The sequence below is a fragment of the Mobula hypostoma genome, chromosome 20 (genome assembly GCF_963921235.1).
Source record: "Mobula hypostoma chromosome 20, sMobHyp1.1, whole genome shotgun sequence".
Classification (NCBI taxonomy): Eukaryota; Metazoa; Chordata; class Chondrichthyes; order Myliobatiformes; family Myliobatidae; genus Mobula; species Mobula hypostoma.
In genome coordinates this window covers 5,896,653-5,915,012 of record NC_086116.1, presented here as the reverse complement: position 1 = coordinate 5,915,012, position 18,360 = coordinate 5,896,653, and the positions used below count along the sequence as shown (strand labels likewise).

The window sequence follows — 18,360 nt, the reverse complement described above, 5'->3', positions numbered from 1 at the left end:
GCACATGAGAGCAGTTATTCCCATCCCAGCAGGCTGTTTTCTCTTTTTTGGTCAAAGGTTGTAAAACCCTTGAATCAAGTAGCCAATCTCAAACAATCTGAGCATGTAAATAAAAATAGACTGAAAGGCTGGTAACTTGTCAGACTGAACTGATCCTGCCTTTTATGATGTTCCACCGTATCACTTGTATGACAGTGCCAGGGCTATTACCTGAACAACCTGCCAAAAGCTTCACTAAATGCAACACAATTTTTTGTTACAGAGCAGAGTGAATCAAGTAGACTAGTTTCCTTAATGCTAGAAGCCATTGAGGATTGCAAATATTTCCAACCCCATTTCTGAGATTACTGTCACCTTTTAAGGCTGCGACATCCATGGCATCCTTTTCTCCTGCATGTTCTATAAGTATATACCACCAAGTTGGGGATGGACCTTTACAGCTTTATGTTTGAGAGTAGGTTTGCTTCTCTATTTCAATAATGTCGTTTCTGCTATTTATCACATAAAGAATGCACATTACGGTTTGGCTTTCTGTTTGCATAATGCGGCCTCTAGCATGTACTGATAGTTTACACACTGATCTACAGCTGGTTACATTTCTAACTGTCAATGTTTGAGCAAGGCATATACCAGGTTAGAGAACATGCAGACGAAGGTAAAGCAAGATTATCCCAGGAGAGGGCTGTGGTGGAATGCAGTGCTACTGTTGCTGATGGCTCGCGGTATCTCATGACTGTCACATTCTGACGTGCTGGATCTGTTTTGCATTCCTTTTAACATAGCTGGACTGCACATGAAGGGCAATCTCAATGTGATTTTAGGATTCTCATGGCCATTTCTATGCAACTGAGTCAACCTTTGCTGTATGCTACCTGCCAGTGGTACAGGCCATATACACAGGTGATGATCGAAGAGCTTGAACCATTAACCAAAAGGTATTGATTAATAAATACAACATTAGCCAGTTTCTTGTCTGGTCTATGGAGCAGCTCTCCCAACTTTGATACAAGTCAACTGCTTTGCATGGTCACTGCCATTGTTTCAAGGCCAGTAGCAGCTACAACAACTGGATTAAAGCAGATGAGATCAAATAGGTTTCAAACCTCATGGTGAGTCTCTGAACAGGTGCTGCAAAATCAGTAGAACAGCAATGAATTTCAAAGCTCAACCCTTTGACTAATAGTGATGGTATCAAGCCTTTCTTGATGGTAGGGTATGAATTGCCCCCACTCAGAGTACCTTTGTTGCATCTTCTAAAAGATCGCTCAGCATCAAACAGTACTGATCAATCAGATGGAAAGGAAAGTAGCAAAAAGTTGCCTTATCCTACTTTCACCTGATACTTCAATGGATCCCAGGTGCAGATTTGAGAACTGGCAAGAACATACTCACAGCACATAAACTACCTCTGTTGCATCCTCCGGTGATCTGGTTTGTCTGGACATATCCAGAGTTATTAATGAAATAATTGGGAATGTAATAAAAGAGTTTACTTACCCAGCAGATACAATAGTGAAACATTTTTGCCACAGTTTAATTTCAAAATCATGAATATTGCTATGATTTTTTTCATTACCGAGTGAATTAACTAAACCTAAATCTAAAATGATAGGATCTGAATTCTCATTTCAGATTATTCCAGGACCCTGGATTACTAATCCAATAACATAACCAATACTCAAAATTACCCTCAAATTATCTTCAAATGGGCTATTTGTTTTGTAATTAATGTTGGCTAACATTTTGATCCAAAATTGGATTTGACAGGGACTGTGACAGGCAACAATGTTTCGTTATTCAGCTATTACAATTTTTGTATTAATTAGACATGTGTATTAGGTAACTGAAACATCTCCATCTGGTTTACATCCCCACCCACATCTAACTTTACCCCAAAAATCCTTCCTTATGAAATTGCCTGTTTACAAGTTACAAACTAAATACTGAGCCTTTGTCGAGGCTCTAGATTCTCATGTTTCCATTGTTAATTATTCCATTTCAATTCAGTACATATCAAAAAGAGTCTTAATGGACATTTATTTTTACTTACCCTGGTTGCACCCATTAATTGCTTTGGAGCAACTGTTAGCAGCCTTTGGTCACCAGATGCTGACATCATGCTGCTTAATGTTGCTGGCTGAGATACACAGGGAAATTAAATAGAACATATTTTATGCACGAATTGTAATATCTTCAAAATGGAATGTCAGCACTCCAGGAAGCACACCACAGTCCAATGCATATTTCGGTAGTGTAAAGACTACCATTGTTCTATTGTACCTTGACCCAATCTACTCATCCCACTCTTGACCCAATCTACTCATCCCACTCACCTTTTTCCCCATAGACCAGTAAATTTTCCTTTAGTTGTATCCAATTCCCATTTTGAATGATAAAAACTGATTCAATGATACAGACCAACATTTGATTTTTAAAAGCTCTCAATTCTTTGCCACTTTTCTCAAATAATGAAGTGGATTAACTGTTACCCCTCCCATCTTCACCCCGCCCCCCCCAACACACACACTGGTAACAACCTTGCAATTAACTCTTTTTCATTAAATCTTTTTTTGAATCCAAGGTCAATCCCAGCCTATCCCTCTTGCCACTTAACAGTTAAATTTAAAACAATAAAAATTTACAGCACAATTTAAGTATCCTATAAGTAGTGTCGTGAGCCTCCAGGGAGACTTGTAAGTGAGCACAGCTTTCAATATCAATGATGCACAGCAATTTCACCTTGTAAACACCAAAATGAACTCACTCCTTATTAATAATCCAGTATTCAGAATCTTTAAATCATGAGCATTATCACAGGAAGAGCAGGAAAATATTTTAACTTCTATTTGCAAGAATTACAAGAGTTTTATTGATTAAAACAGAGAACCCATTTGTTGGTAGTTCTTTAACTGATCTACACGCTGCTGAAAAAGAAATAAAATGTACAAAATTATGCCTCACACATTTCAGCCATCAGCAATACAATGAAATTATATCAAACACTGTTAACTACTTTTGTAGTTGATTGCTCAGTTCATCTCCCACAATTTTTAAACCATTCCAACACATATACTTAGAACTGAAGAATAAAGCCAGCCTGTGCTATCCTTCAAATACCAAACTACTGACTGAGATTTTACAGTTAAATGATACTTCAGCACGTTATCAGTATGAGAAGAGCCTTCCCTTTCCATTGAACTACTTACACTGCATGTCCTTCAGTCATTACGTGACTGCTGTCAAAAATGAGCAACTTATGAACGGGCAACGCAGAGCTCATGCCTTTGAAATAATTCCTCATCAGCATTCGTGGAACTCTTACCACCATCCCATAACCCAAATCTTGGCCTTTCTTCCACACTCTGCCATAATGCTATTATCCGGTCTCTGTAAAACAACACCCCTGCCCTGTCCCAAAAGTGCCACAATGACTGTTCTCTAACTACTAATAAAACCACTGTCCCATTCACCTGCAATGCAGACCACTGACTTACGAGCCCCAAGTCAGCTCCCCACCAATTCCCCTGGCCCTGGCCTCCAGCCCCAACTGCATCCCAAATCCCAGTGCTTCCTCAATCTCCACAGATCAAAAGCTGCATTCCTGACCTCCACTCACCACCCGGATTGTAATGATACACTGTTCATCCATTCCCAACACCCAAACCTACACTCCAAGACAACATCAACCAATCCCTCACACTTCACAGAGATTAATCTCCCCTCCCACTCTTTCAAGTAGTCCATGCTCCCACCCCATCCTAGACCCCACATATATACACACACATATACTCTAGTCTCGTCCTAAAAAACCCACACTTCCCCTTCATTCACTCATCTTAGACCCCACATACTCACCCAACACACTCTCCCATCCTAAATCTCCCCCAACACACCCTCCCGCCTCATCCTCGATATCCAACGCACCCTCCCGCCTCATCCTCCATCTCCAACGCACCCTCCCGCCTCATCCTCCATCCCCAACGCACCCTCCCGCCTCATCCTCCAACTCACCCTCCCGCCTCATCCTCCATCCCCAAAGCACCCTCCCGCCTCATCCTCCATCCCCAACGCACCCCCCGCCTCATCCTCCAACTCACCCTCCCGCCTCATCCTCCAACTCACCCTCCCGCCTCATCCTCCATCCCCAACGCACCCTCCCGCCTCATCCTCCATCCCCAAAGCACCCTCCCGCCTCATCCTCCATCCCCAACGCACCCTCCCGCCTCATCCTCCATCTCCAACGCACCCTCCCGCCTCATCCTCCATCTCCAACGCACCCTCCCGCCTCATCCTCCATCTCCAACGCACCCTCCCGCCTCATCCTCCATCTCCAACGCACCCTCCCGCCTCATCCTCCATCCCCAACGCACCCCCCGCCTCATCCTTCATCCCCAACTCACCCTCCCGCCTCATCCTCCATCTCCAACGCACCCTCCCGCCTCATCCTCCATCCCCAACGCACCCTCCCGCCTCATCCTCCATCCCCAATGCACCCTCCCGCCTCATCCTCCATCCCCAACTCACCCCCCGCCTCATCCTCCAACTCACCCTCCCGCCTCATCCTCCATCCCCAACTCACCCTCCCGCCTCATCCTCCATCCCCAACTCACCCTCCCGCCTCATCCTCCATCCCCAAAGCACCCTCCCGCCTCATCCTCCATCCCCAACGCACCCTCCCGCCTCATCCTCCATCCCCAACGCACCCCCCGCCTCATCCTCCATCCCCAACGCACCCTCCCGCCTCATCCTCCATCCCCAACGCACCCTCCCGCCTCATCCTCCATCCCCAACGCACCCTCCCGCCTCATCCTCCATCCCCAACGCACCCTCCCGCCTCATCCTCCAACTCACCCTCCCGCCTCATCCTCCATCCCCAACTCACCCTCCCGCCTCATCCTCCATCTCCAACGCACCCTCCCGCCTCATCCTCCATCCCCAACGCACCCTCCCGCCTCATCCTCCATCCCCAACGCACCCTCCCGCCTCATCCTCCATCCCCAACGCACCCTCCCGCCTCATCCTCCATCCCCAACGCACCCTCCCGCCTCATCCTCCATCCCCAACGCACCCTCCCGCCTCATCCTCCATCCCCAACTCACCCTCCCGCCTCATCCTCCATCCCCAACGCACCCTCCCGCCTCATCCTCCATCCCCAACGCACCCTCCCGCCTCATCCTCCATCCCCAACTCACCCTCCCGCCTCATCCTCCATCTCCAACGCACCCTCCCGCCTCATCCTCCAACGCACCCTCCCGCCTCATCCTCCATCCCCAACGCACCCTCCCGCCTCATCCTCCATCTCCAACTCACCCTCCCGCCTCATCCTCCATCCCCAACGCACCCTCCCGCCTCATCCTCCATCCCCAACGCACCCTCCCGCCTCATCCTCCATCCCCAACGCACCCTCCCGCCTCATCCTCCATCCCCAACGCACCCTCCCGCCTCATCCTCCATCTCCAACGCACCCTCCCGCCTCATCCTCCATCCCCAACGCACCCTCCCGCCTCATCCTCCATCCCCAACGCACCCTCCCGCCTCATCCTCCATCCCCAACGCACCCTCCCGCCTCATCCTCCATCTCCAACGCACCCTCCCGCCTCATCCTCCATCTCCAACTCACCCTCCCGCCTCATCCTCCATCCCCAACTCACCCTCCCGCCTCATCCTCCATCCCCAACGCACCCTCCCGCCTCATCCTCCATCCCCAACGCACCCTCCCGCCTCATCCTCCATCCCCAACGCACCCTCCCGCCTCATCCTCCATCCCCAACGCACCCTCCCGCCTCATCCTCCATCCCCAACGCACCCTCCCGCCTCATCCTCCATCCCCAACGCACCCTCCCGCCTCATCCTCCATCTCCAACGCACCCTCCCGCCTCATCCTCCATCCCCAACGCACCCTCCCGCCTCATCCTCCATCCCCAACGCACCCTCCCGCCTCATCCTCCATCCCCAACGCACCCTCCCGCCTCATCCTCCATCTCCAACGCACCCTCCCGCCTCATCCTCCATCCCCAACGCACCCTCCCGCCTCATCCTCCATCCCCAACGCACCCTCCCGCCTCATCCTCCATCCCCAACGCACCCTCCCGCCTCATCCTCCATCTCCAACGCACCCTCCCGCCTCATCCTCCATCCCCAACGCACCCTCCCGCCTCATCCTCCATCCCCAACGCACCCTCCCGCCTCATCCTCCATCTCCAACTCACCCTCCCGCCTCATCCTCCATCCCCAACGCACCCTCCCGCCTCATCCTCCATCCCCACGCACCCTCCCGCCTCATCCTCCATCCCCAACGCACCCTCCCGCCTCATCCTCCATCTCCAACTCACCCTCCCGCCTCATCCTCCATCCCCAACGCACCCTCCCGCCTCATCCTCCATCTCCAACTCACCCTCCCGCCTCATCCTCCATCCCCAACGCACCCTCCCGCCTCATCCTCCATCCCCAACGCACCCCCCGCCTCATCCTCCATCCCCAACTCACCCTCCCGCCTCATCCTCCATCCCCAACGCACCCTCCCGCCTCATCCTCCATCCCCAACTCACCCTCCCGCCTCATCCTCCATCCCCAACGCACCCTCCCGCCTCATCCTCCATCCCCAACGCACCCTCCCGCCTCATCCTCCATCCCCAACGCACCCTCCCGCCTCATCCTCCATCCCCAACGCACCCTCCCGCCTCATCCTCCATCTCCAACTCACCCTCCCGCCTCATCCTCCATCCCCAACGCACCCTCCCGCCTCATCCTCCAACTCACCCTCCCGCCTCATCCTCCATCCCCAACGCACCCTCCCGCCTCATCCTCCATCCCCAACGCACCCTCCCGCCTCATCCTCCATCTCCAACTCACCCTCCCGCCTCATCCTCCATCTCCAACTCACCCTCCCGCCTCATCCTCCAACTCACCCTCCCGCCTCATCCTCCATCCCCAACGCACCCTCCCGCCTCATCCTCCATCCCCAACGCACCCTCCCGCCTCATCCTCCATCCCCAACGCACCCTCCCGCCTCATCCTCCATCCCCAACGCACCCTCCCGCCTCATCCTCCATCCCCAACGCACCCTCCCGCCTCATCCTCCATCTCCAACTCACCCTCCCGCCTCATCCTCCAACTCACCCTCCCGCCTCATCCTCCATCTCCAACGCACCCTCCCGCCTCATCCTCCAACTCACCCTCCCGCCTCATCCTCCATCTCCAACGCACCCTCCCGCCTCATCCTCCAACTCACCCTCCCGCCTCATCCTCCATCCCCAAAGCACCCTCCCGCCTCATCCTCCATCTCCAACGCACCCTCCCGCCTCATCCTCCATCTCCAACTCACCCTCCCGCCTCATCCTCCATCCCCAACGCACCCTCCCGCCTCATCCTCCATCTCCAACGCACCCTCCCGCCTCATCCTCCATCCCCAACGCACCCTCCCGCCTCATCCTCCATCCCCAACGCACCCTCCCGCCTCATCCTCCATCCCCAACGCACCCTCCCGCCTCATCCTCCATCCCCAAAGCACCCTCCCGCCTCATCCTCCATCTCCAACTCACCCTCCCGCCTCATCCTCCATCCCCAACTCACCCTCCCGCCTCATCCTCCATCCCCAACGCACCCTCCCGCCTCATCCTCCATCCCCAACTCACCCTCCCGCCTCATCCTCCATCTCCAACTCACCCTCCCGCCTCATCCTCCATCTCCAACTCACCCTCCCGCCTCATCCTCCATCCCCAACGCACCCTCCCGCCTCATCCTCCATCCCCAACGCACCCTCCCGCCTCATCCTCCATCTCCAACTCACCCTCCCGCCTCATCCTCCATCCCCAACTCACCCTCCCGCCTCATCCTCCATCCCCAACGCACCCTCCCGCCTCATCCTCCATCCCCAACGCACCCTCCCGCCTCATCCTCCATCCCCAACGCACCCTCCCGCCTCATCCTCCATCCCCAACGCACCCTCCCGCCTCATCCTCCATCCCCAACGCACCCTCCCGCCTCATCCTCCAACTCACCCTCCCGCCTCATCCTCCATCCCCAACGCACCCTCCCGCCTCATCCTCCATCTCCAACGCACCCTCCCGCCTCATCCTCCATCCTCCAACGCACCCTCCCGCCTCATCCTCCATCTCCAACGCACCCTCCCGCCTCATCCTCCAACTCACCCTCCCGCCTCATCCTCCATCTCCAACGCACCCTCCCGCCTCATCCTCCATCCCCAACGCACCCTCCCGCCTCATCCTCCATCCCCAAAGCACCCTCCCGCCTCATCCTCCATCTCCAACTCACCCTCCCGCCTCATCCTCCATCCCCAACTCACCCTCCCGCCTCATCCTCCATCCCCAACGCACCCTCCCGCCTCATCCTCCATCCCCAACGCACCCTCCCGCCTCATCCTCCATCTCCAACTCACCCTCCCGCCTCATCCTCCATCCCCAACGCACCCCCCGCCTCATCCTCCATCCCCAACGCACCCTCCCGCCTCATCCTCCAACTCACCCTCCCGCCTCATCCTCCATCTCCAACGCACCCTCCCGCCTCATCCTCCATCTCCAACGCACCCTCCCGCCTCATCCTCCATCTCCAACGCACCCTCCCGCCTCATCCTCCATCCCCAACGCACCCTCCCGCCTCATCCTCCAACTCACCCTCCCGCCTCATCCTCCATCCCCAACGCACCCTCCCGCCTCATCCTCCATCCCCAACGCACCCTCCCGCCTCATCCTCCATCTCCAACGCACCCTCCCGCCTCATCCTCCAACTCACCCTCCCGCCTCATCCTCCATCCCCAACGCACCCTCCCGCCTCATCCTCCATCCCCAACGCACCCTCCCGCCTCATCCTCCATCTCCAACTCACCCTCCCGCCTCATCCTCCATCCCCAACGCACCCTCCCGCCTCATCCTCCATCCCCAACGCACCCTCCCGCCTCATCCTCCATCCCCAACGCACCCTCCCGCCTCATCCTCCATCTCCAACGCACCCTCCCGCCTCATCCTCCATCCCCAACGCACCCTCCCGCCTCATCCTCCATCTCCAACGCACCCTCCCGCCTCATCCTCCATCCCCAACGCACCCTCCCGCCTCATCCTCCATCCCCAACGCACCCTCCCGCCTCATCCTCCATCCCCAACTCACCCTCCCGCCTCATCCTCCATCCCCAACGCACCCCCCGCCTCATCCTCCATCCCCAACGCACCCTCCCGCCTCATCCTCCAACTCACCCTCCCGCCTCATCCTCCATCCCCAACGCACCCTCCCGCCTCATCCTCCATCCCCAACTCACCCTCCCGCCTCATCCTCCATCTCCAACGCACCCTCCCGCCTCATCCTCCATCTCCAACTCACCCTCCCGCCTCATCCTCCATCCCCAACGCACCCCCCGCCTCATCCTCCATCCCCAACGCACCCTCCCGCCTCATCCTCCAACTCACCCTCCCGCCTCATCCTCCATCCCCAACGCACCCTCCCGACTCATCCTCCATCCCCAACGCACCCTCCCGCCTCATCCTCCATCCCCAACTCACCCTCCCGCCTCATCCTCCATCTCCAACGCACCCTCCCGCCTCATCCTCCATCCCCAACGCACCCCCCGCCTCATCCTCCATCCCCAACGCACCCCCCGCCTCATCCTAGACGGACCCGCGTTCCCTTGCCCTGTCTCCCTCCCTGTGCGTCCCCTCACCTTGAGCCCTCTTCGTACGCTCCCTCAACCTGACTACACCCACTACCTAGCCGTGCTCTAGTCCAGTACTGTTGTGGGTGGCGTCTCTCACCAGTTTCCTGGTCGGGAAGATGTCGTACATGATGCGGCAGTACTCCATGGCCGACTCCACGGCACACGTCCACAGCGACTTGGCGATGGGTGCGAGCGGGATGATGCCCGGGGCCCGGTTCTTGGTGAACATGTCGAACTCCACCGTCTGCCGACAGGACTCGGCCATATACGGGCAGTGATCTACCACGAACACCGTCTTGTGCGCCTCAGAGAAAAGTTTCATCCTGGTTTCCCGTGGGGCCCGAATCGGGTCGGCAAGCGTACAAGAGAACACAGCGGAGGCTCCGCTCCGCCGCCTCAGCGGACGAGGCCCCGGCGCTTAGGCCCAACCGCAGCGGTCGCCGGGCAACCGTCATCCTCGTCCATGGCGGAAGTATCGAGAACTTCCGGTGGGAACTCCAAGATGGCGCGCCGGGAGCGAGCATGATCGGGGTCGGGGTAGGCCGCGCGCGCGTGCCCGGGGACGAGCGTGGCTGGTGCTGGTTCGGCGTGGCCGCGGCGCGTGTCCGTCGGGCGGGACGGAGGGTGTCGGCCCGGCGGCGCGCCTGGTGCAGAGAGGGGACCGGTGCATCCCCTCCGCTCCACAACTTACCGCCCCGGGAAAAGGGTTTGAGCTGCACGATAAGGACAGTGCAGAAATGTAGCTCTAGGTGGCAATATCTAACTGATAATGGAAAAGTGTTGACAGCATCTATAGGAGGACAAGTTACCGTTCAGATCAATGACCCATGTACCTTCTTCACACAAGCTGTCCAATCTGCTTGGTACTGTCCTGACAAAGGAGCTTCACATTGAAACATTAATCCTCGTGGAGAACCTGCACCCCAAGTTTCTCTCCAACTGCAACACTATATTCTGCACAAATAACATGCAGCAAGCAGACAGTCTGTGGAGAGAAGATTCAAAGATTCAAAAAACTTTATTGTCATTCTAACCATACATCAGTTCTGCAGGGCAGAATGAGACAGCGTTCCTCAGGGGCAGTGCAATCATAACATAACAAACACAATACTAAATAATAAACATAACAATAAAGAGTAAAACACAACAGCCACATGTCAGTTAAAGTCAAGTTATAAGTGTCCAGTACAAGTTAAAAGTGTCCAAAGCAGAGTCAGGTAGAGCAGCTATTTAGCAGTCTGACTGCCTGTGGGAGGAAGCTGTTTAGTAGCCTTGTGGTTTTAGTTTTGATGCTCCTGTAACGTTTGCCTGATGGCAGAAGAACAAACAGTTCATGGAGAGGGTGTGAGGGGTCTTTAATGATGTACCATGTCTTCTGGAGGCATCGACTCTGAAAGAGGTCTTGGACAGAAGGTAGGGAGACCCCAGTAACCTTCTCTGCTCCCCTAACCACTCTCTGCAAGGCTTTTTTGTCGACAGCACTGCAGCTGGAATACCAGGTTGTGATGCAAAAAGTCAGCACACTCTCAACCACGCCTCTGTAGAATGTAGTTAGGATGTTAGTGGGGAGTGATGCTTGTTTAAGCTTCCTCAGAAAGTGCAATCTCTGCTGGGCCCATTTCACAATCCCAGTGGTGTTCCTGGACCAGGTGAGATTGTCGGAGATCTGCACCCCAAGGAACTTGATGTTTTCCACTCTCTCCACTTTGGAGCCGCTGATGCTGAGGGGTGTGTGCTCAGGCTGAGACCGTCTGAAATCGACGATCATCTCCTTGGTTTTGGTGACATTAAGCATCAAGTTGTTATCACTGCACCAGCTCTCCAGGTATTTGACCTCCTCCCTGTACATAGTTTCATCATTTTTGCTGATGAGCCCCACCACTGTGGAATCATCTGCAAATTTAATGATCAGGTTCTCCTTGAATCTGGCTGCACAGTCATGTGTTAGCAGTGTAAACAGCAATGGGCTAAGCACACAGCCTTGTGGGGATCCAGTGCTCAGTGTGATGGAGTCAGAGATGTTCCTGCCAACACGGACTGACTGTGGTCTCTCTGTCAAGAAATCCAGAATCCAGCGACACATGGCAGTGCTAAGGCCAAGCAGCGACAGTTTCTCCACTAGTCTCTGTGGGATGATGGTACTGAACACTGAACTGAAATCAATGCACAGGATTCTGGCATAAGTGTCTTTGTTGTCCAAGTGAGAGAGAACTGTGTGCAGTGTGGTGGATATTGCGTCCTCCGTAGAGCGATTTGGACGATAAGCAAACTGCAGAGGATCCAGTGATGAGGGGAAATATCCAACGCCAGGCAAAAGCTTCTTGCTATAACTATGACATTAATAGTCCAGTCCAACTCTATTTCTCTTCCTAATAGACGCAGCCTGGCCTGCTGAGTAGTTCCAGAATTCTCTACTTTTTTATTTTAGATTTGCAGTTATTTGACTTTTGAGTATGTTCAGCATTTTCCAGTTTTACTTAAAGATTTTCAGCACCTGCTGGTTTTTTTTTAAATTTCTAATCTATAACTGATAACTGGTATAGAATTGAGATGGCAGCTAACAATAGAGATCTGCTTTTCTGGTTGTTACTAGATTGAAAGTTTATAAATGATAAAACATCTGCAGCTAAATCCCCGTACAAATTTCCTCTGGAATATCGCCGACCTCACTTTCGCCATATTCATCTTTCTAATAGAATGGTTTTATTTAAAAATAGGAAGACTGGAGGGGGGTTATTTTAAACAATTAGCATCTAATTTTCCAGAAATTGGCATGTATACTGTGTAACACACATCAAAGTTGCTGGTGAACGCAGCAGGCCAGGCAGCATCTCTAGGAAGAGGTACAGTAGACATTTCGGGCCAAGATCCTTCGTCAGGACTTTGATGTGTGTTGCTTGAATTTCCAGCATCTGCAGGATTCCTCGTGTTTATGTATACAGTGTCATCAGCTAGGAATTTAGTCATGGAAACAGGTCCTTTAGCTCACCAGACCCACACTGAACTTCAACCACTCATTCTCGTTGTTCCTGCCTTAATCCCATTCCTCCCCACATTCTCCTCAACTGCACCCAAATTTTCTGGTTGTCTACACACAATGGGCAACATACATTGGTTTTTTTTAATGTGCTTTCCTTTAGTATGTGAGAGGAAACTGGAGCACCTGGAGGAAACCCAGGAACCAGAGGGGGAAACTGCAAACTCCACAAAGACAGCACTCAATCTTGGGGTCCACCTCCACAGGATACTTGAAGCTGCTGCACAGGTTGACAGTGTTGTTAGGAAGGCGTATGGTGTGTTGGCCTTCATCAACTGTGTGATTCCCGTGAGGTAATGTTGCAGCTATATACGACCTTAGTTAGACCCCACTTGGAGTACTGTGTGCAGTTCTGGTCACCTCACTACAGGAAGGATGTGGATACTATAGAGAGAGTGCAGTTTTGGAGAGATGTTTTTAAAACATTATCAAAAGTCTTGGATCTGGACCTACAACCTAATTTACTTACGGCAATATTTGGGATGACCCCATCGAAACCAGGAAATGCATGTTTCTGCTCAACGTATGATAGCCTTTTCAACTTTATTGGCTAGGAGAGCCATTTTACTCAAGTGGAAGGATTCTAATCCATCTACTGTCTTTTATTGGCTTTCCTCCATTAAGTTTAAGTTCGAGCAAATCTGGTGACCTTTTATTCAATATTCTCATTTGATTCATTACTCTTCCAATTTATTTATTTTTGAAGTTTTAGATTTGATCAGAAAGTTTTTCTTTTTTTTTGGTTGTATCCTCAGAATGGACTGCCCAGTCCCTTTTTTTTGTACAATGTAGTGGGGGTCTTTTTTTCTTCATTTAAAATTCAAAGTTTTTTTTCTTTCCTCTTCATGAACTGATAAGAGGAGAACCGCTGTGTTCTTTTTTATTATATATTATATACTAGCTTAACACTATGATTTTGATAATGTCTATTTCAATCTCTGTTTGTATTGTTATTGATAAATATGTTTGAGATCATTCTCCTCTGATTTGTATTTATGTTCCTTGTAAATCAATAAAAAGATTAATAAAGAAAGAAAGAGAGTGCAGAGGAGACTTACAAGGATGTTGCCTGGATTGGAGGGTGTACCTTATAAGAATAAGTTGAGTGAACTCGGCCTTTTTTCCTTGGAGCGACGGAGGATGAGAGGTGACCTGATAGAGGTGTACAAGATGATGAGAGGCATTGATCGTGTGGATGGCTAGAGGCTTTTTCCCAGGGCTGAATTGACTAGCATGAGAGGGCATAGTTTTAAGGTGCTTGGAAGTAGATATGGGAGATGTCAGAAGTAAGTTTTTCACACAGAGAGTGGTGGGTGGAATGCATTTCCAGCAACAGTGGTTGAGGCGATACAATAGGGTCTTTTAAGAGACTTCAATAGGTACAAGGAGCTTAGAAAGATAGAAAGCTATGCAGTAGGGAAATTCTAGGTGGTTTCTAGAGTGGGTTACATGGTTGGTACAACTTTGTGAGCCAAGTGGCCTGTAATGTGCTGTAGATCGATGTTTCTATGTCAGGATTGACTATGGATCTTTAGTCCTCTGAGCCCGCCACTGTATTGGAATTTGTGTGAAGTATTTCCACTGTGTTCGTAGTCCTATTCCTCAAGATCAGAATGAGGTGCATTATTCCTGACGCGTTGTGAAATTTCCTGTTTTGTGTCAGCATTCAGTGCAATACGTAAATTGCAATAAGACGTACACATGCAGTATAAAAAATCAATGAGCAGTGCAAAAGGAGAGCAAAAATAGTGAGGTTCATTCACCGTTCAGAAATCTCAACTCGAAACTCAAAAATTAGTTTAGATAAATAGGAAATTCAGTGGCCAGTGACAAAGGCAACCATTTTTTGCTGCTTCATCAATGGCTTTTCTTTCATCATAAGATCTAAAGATGGCACCAGAGGTTTTGTTTGGACCTGGGCAACTTCATCCAGTTGGTCTGTGAAACAGTTTCATTGTGTCCAGTGCTCCCGGTGTGGCCTCCTGTATATCGGTGAGACCTGACGTAGATTGGAAGGCTGCTTTGCCAAGCAGCTATGCTCCATCCGCCAGGACAAGCGGGATCTCCCAGTGGCCTCCCATTTTAATTCCACGTCCCATTCCGATATGTCCGTCCACGGCCTCCTCTACTGTCACAATGAGGCCACACTCAGGTTGGAGGAGCAACACCTGATATTCCATCTGGGTAGGCTCCAACCTGATGGCATGAACATCGATTTCTCAAACTTCTGGTTATGCCCCCCACCCCTCACCAATCCCCATCTCCTTTTCCCTCTCCCACCTTATCTCCTTATCTGTCCATCGCCTCCCTCTGGTGCTCCTCCCCCATTTTCTTATTCCCATGGCTTTCCATCCTCTTCCATCAGAGTCCCCCTCTCCAGCCCTGTATCTCTTTCACCAATCAACTTCCCGAGAGGTAATTTTACAGCTATATAAGAACGTAGTTAGACCCCACTCGGAGTACACCGTATTCCATCGGCCACTTTTTGACCATCGTCTTAGTCTGTCCAAATCCCTCTGCAGACTCCTAGCTTCCTCAGCACTGCCTGCGCCCCTGCCACCCATGACAAAATAGCTAATGCCTGGTGCCCTATTTATTATCCAAAACATTAATTTGCCCCACAACTGGTGCAGATGGCTGCAGTGTTTACAACCCACATTACACGCTGCAGAAACCGACAAGTCTTTTCCAACTGCAGCTCCAAGGCCTGTTACCTTTGTCATCCAGTCAGATGTAGACCATTAGACCATAAAACGTAGGAGCAGAATTAGGCCATTCGGCCCATCCAGTCTGCATCATGGCTGATCCAATTTTCCTCTCAGCTCCAATCTCCTGCCTTCTCCCCATATCCCTTCATGCCTGACCAGTCAAGAATCTATCAAGCTCTGCCTTAAATTTACATAAAGACCTGGCCTCCACGGCTGCCTGTGGCAGAGAATTTCACAGATTCACCACTCTCTGGCCAAAGAAATGCCTCCTCCTCTCTGTTCGAAAAGAACAGGCCCCTATTCAGAGGCTGTGTCCTCTGGTCTTAAACTCTCCCACCATAGGGAGCATCCTCAAAATGCTGGAGGAACTCAGCAGGCCAGGCAGCTTCTATGGAAAAGTTGACGTTTTGAGCCCAGACCCTTCAGCAGGGCTAGAATTAAAATGGGTGGCTACTGGGTGATCCTGCTTTTCCTGGCGGACGGAGTCTCACTGTTATACAGGAGGCCACACCAGGGGCACCGGACACAGTATATGACAGATGAAGTGTCGCCTCATCTGCTGGGACCCTGAATGTTAGTGAGGGAGGAGGTGCAGGGGCAGGTGAAGCACTTGTTCTGCTTGCAAGGATAAGTGCCAGGAGGGAGATCAGTAGAGAGGGACGAATGGATAAGGAAGTCAAGTAGGGAGCAATCCCTGTGGAAAGCAGAACATGGGTGGGGGGAGGGAAAGATGTGCTTGGTGGTGGGATCCCGTTGAAGATGGCAGAAGCTGTGGAGAATTATGTGCTGGACACGGAAGCTGATGAGGAGGTAGGAGAGAACAAGAGGGACCCTATCCCTGGTAGGGTGGCAGGAGGATGAGGTGATGACAACACTCACAACACGCTGGAGGAACTCAGCAAGTCGGGCAGCATCCGTGGAAAAGATCGGTCGACGTATTGGGCCGGAACCCTTCGTCAGGACTTCGTGGGGTTCCAGCCCGATACATCGACCAATCTTTTCCACGGATGCTGCCCGACCTGCTGAGTTCCTCCAGCGTGTTGTGAGTGTTGCTTTGACCCCAGCATCTGCAGATTACTTTGTGCTTGAGGTGATGGCAGATGTGCATAAAATGGAAGAGATGCAGATGAAGGCAGCATTGATGGTGGAGGGAGAGAAGCCCCTTTCTTTGAAGAAGGAACTCTGTGTTATAAGAACATAAGAAATGGGAGCAGGAGTCGGCCATCTGACCAATCAAGCCTGCTCGCCATTCAATAAGATCCCGGCTGATCTGGCTATGAACTCACCTCCACCTACCTGCCTTTTCCCCATAACTCTTAATTCCCCTACTATACAATAATGTAGCCCCCCGGCCAACCTCAGGGTCGCTCGGCTCGCTGTCGTCTAGGGAAACAGCCCTCGGCCCTGCCAAATTGGGTAATTAGTTTCTGTGGATGCTGTGTGATGTACCCCACCCCGCCCAAATAACAGACAATACACCAGATATGATTGAATGATTTACAGTTTATAGACATTACTGGAACTATATACTTAATAGAGAATAAAATAGAAAAGGAAAATAAAAGGCGCCACACTTATCAAAGTTCAATCTCTTCGTGCACAAACAATTGGAGCTCAGGACCCTTCTTCTTCACCCTGCGACCCCTCGGACCACCTCGACCGGCCGCCTGGGACCAACAACGGTGGTCGACCAGACGCTCCACACGAGTCCGTCTCCATTTCCTCTCCTCGCCGAATGCCTCACTCGGGGTCCGACCCCGTTAGTGGATCTCACAACACCTGGTCCATCCTCTGTCTCTCTCTCTCTCTCTCTCCTGCCTTCTGCCCCAAAACCCCGCGCCTACAATATCTTACAGATACACCAAAAACATAACAACTATCACAATTGGTTCATAACATCTTCTTATCAGTAACGTGATTCAACAAACTGCTAGCGGGAGGACTTTCTCAGCATTTAACGTAACAAAGAAGCATTCCCAAGTATAACATAACAAAGAAGCCATTTTAATTAGCCTACACAGTAACATAAGAGACGAAACCCCCTTACAATAAATTATCCAACTTTGTCATAAATATATTTACTGAGGTAGCCTCCACTGCTTCATTGGGCAGAGAATTCCACAGATTCATCACTCTCTGGGAAAAGCAGTTCCTCCTCATCTTCGTCCTAAATCTGCTCCCCCGAATCTTGAGGCTCTGTCCCCTAGTTCTAGTCTCACCTACCAGTGGAAACCACTTTCCTACATCTATCTTATCTAGCCCTTTCATAATTTTATATGTTTCTGTAAGATCTCCTCTCATTCTTCTGAATTCCAGCGAGTACAGTCCCAGGCAACTCAGTCTCTCTCACAGACTCACACCCTGATCTCTGGAATCAACCTGGTGAACCTCCTCTGCACCACCTCCAAAGCCAGTATATCCTTCTTCAATAAAGGAGACCAGAACTGCACACAGCACTCCAGGTGCAGCCTCACCAGTACCCTGTAAGGTCGCAGCATAACCCCCCTGCTCTTAAATTCTGGAATGAAAAGCCTCCTCTTGAGAGCAAATGTGGTGGAGACAGAGGAATTGAGGGAAGGGGACATTTTTACAAGTAACAGGGTGGGAAGAGGTGTAGTCCAGGTAACTGTGAGAGTCCGTGGGTTTGTAATAGACATCGATGGATAAGCTGTCTCTGGAGATAGGGACAGTGAGATTGAGAAAGGGAGGGGAGGTGTCAGAAATAGACTAGGTAAATTTGAGGGCAGGATGGAAGTTGGAGGCAAAGTGGATGAAGTCAACGAGTTCCGCATGGGTTCAGGAAGCAGCGCTGATGCAGTCATCGATGGAGTGTAGGAAAAGTGCGGGATGGCCACCAGTGTAGGCTTGGAACATAGACTGTTCCATGTAGCCGACAAACAGGCAGGCATAGCCTGGACCCACGTGAGTGTCTATGGTTACAACTTCTGCTA

General features: G+C 51.5%; 1 protein-coding gene across 3 annotated transcripts in view; it reads right to left on the bottom strand.

Moving 5' to 3' along the window:
• Positions 1–10,141, bottom strand: part of ints13 (integrator complex subunit 13) — a 74,558-nt gene extending 64,417 nt beyond the window's left edge. For 2 of the 3 annotated variants that reach the window (XM_063072305.1, XM_063072306.1), the window contains exons 1-2: positions 9,762–10,141; positions 2,051–2,137 (exon numbers count right to left, since the gene is read on the bottom strand). In XM_063072305.1, the coding sequence (XP_062928375.1) occupies positions 2,051–2,137; positions 9,762–9,986 (312 nt within the window). In that variant the 5' untranslated portion in view covers positions 9,987–10,141. The remainder of the gene's footprint in view (positions 1–2,050; positions 2,138–9,761) is intronic. The other variant, XM_063072307.1, reaches the window with a different exon arrangement.
• Positions 10,142–18,360: the final 8,219 nt, after the last annotated feature.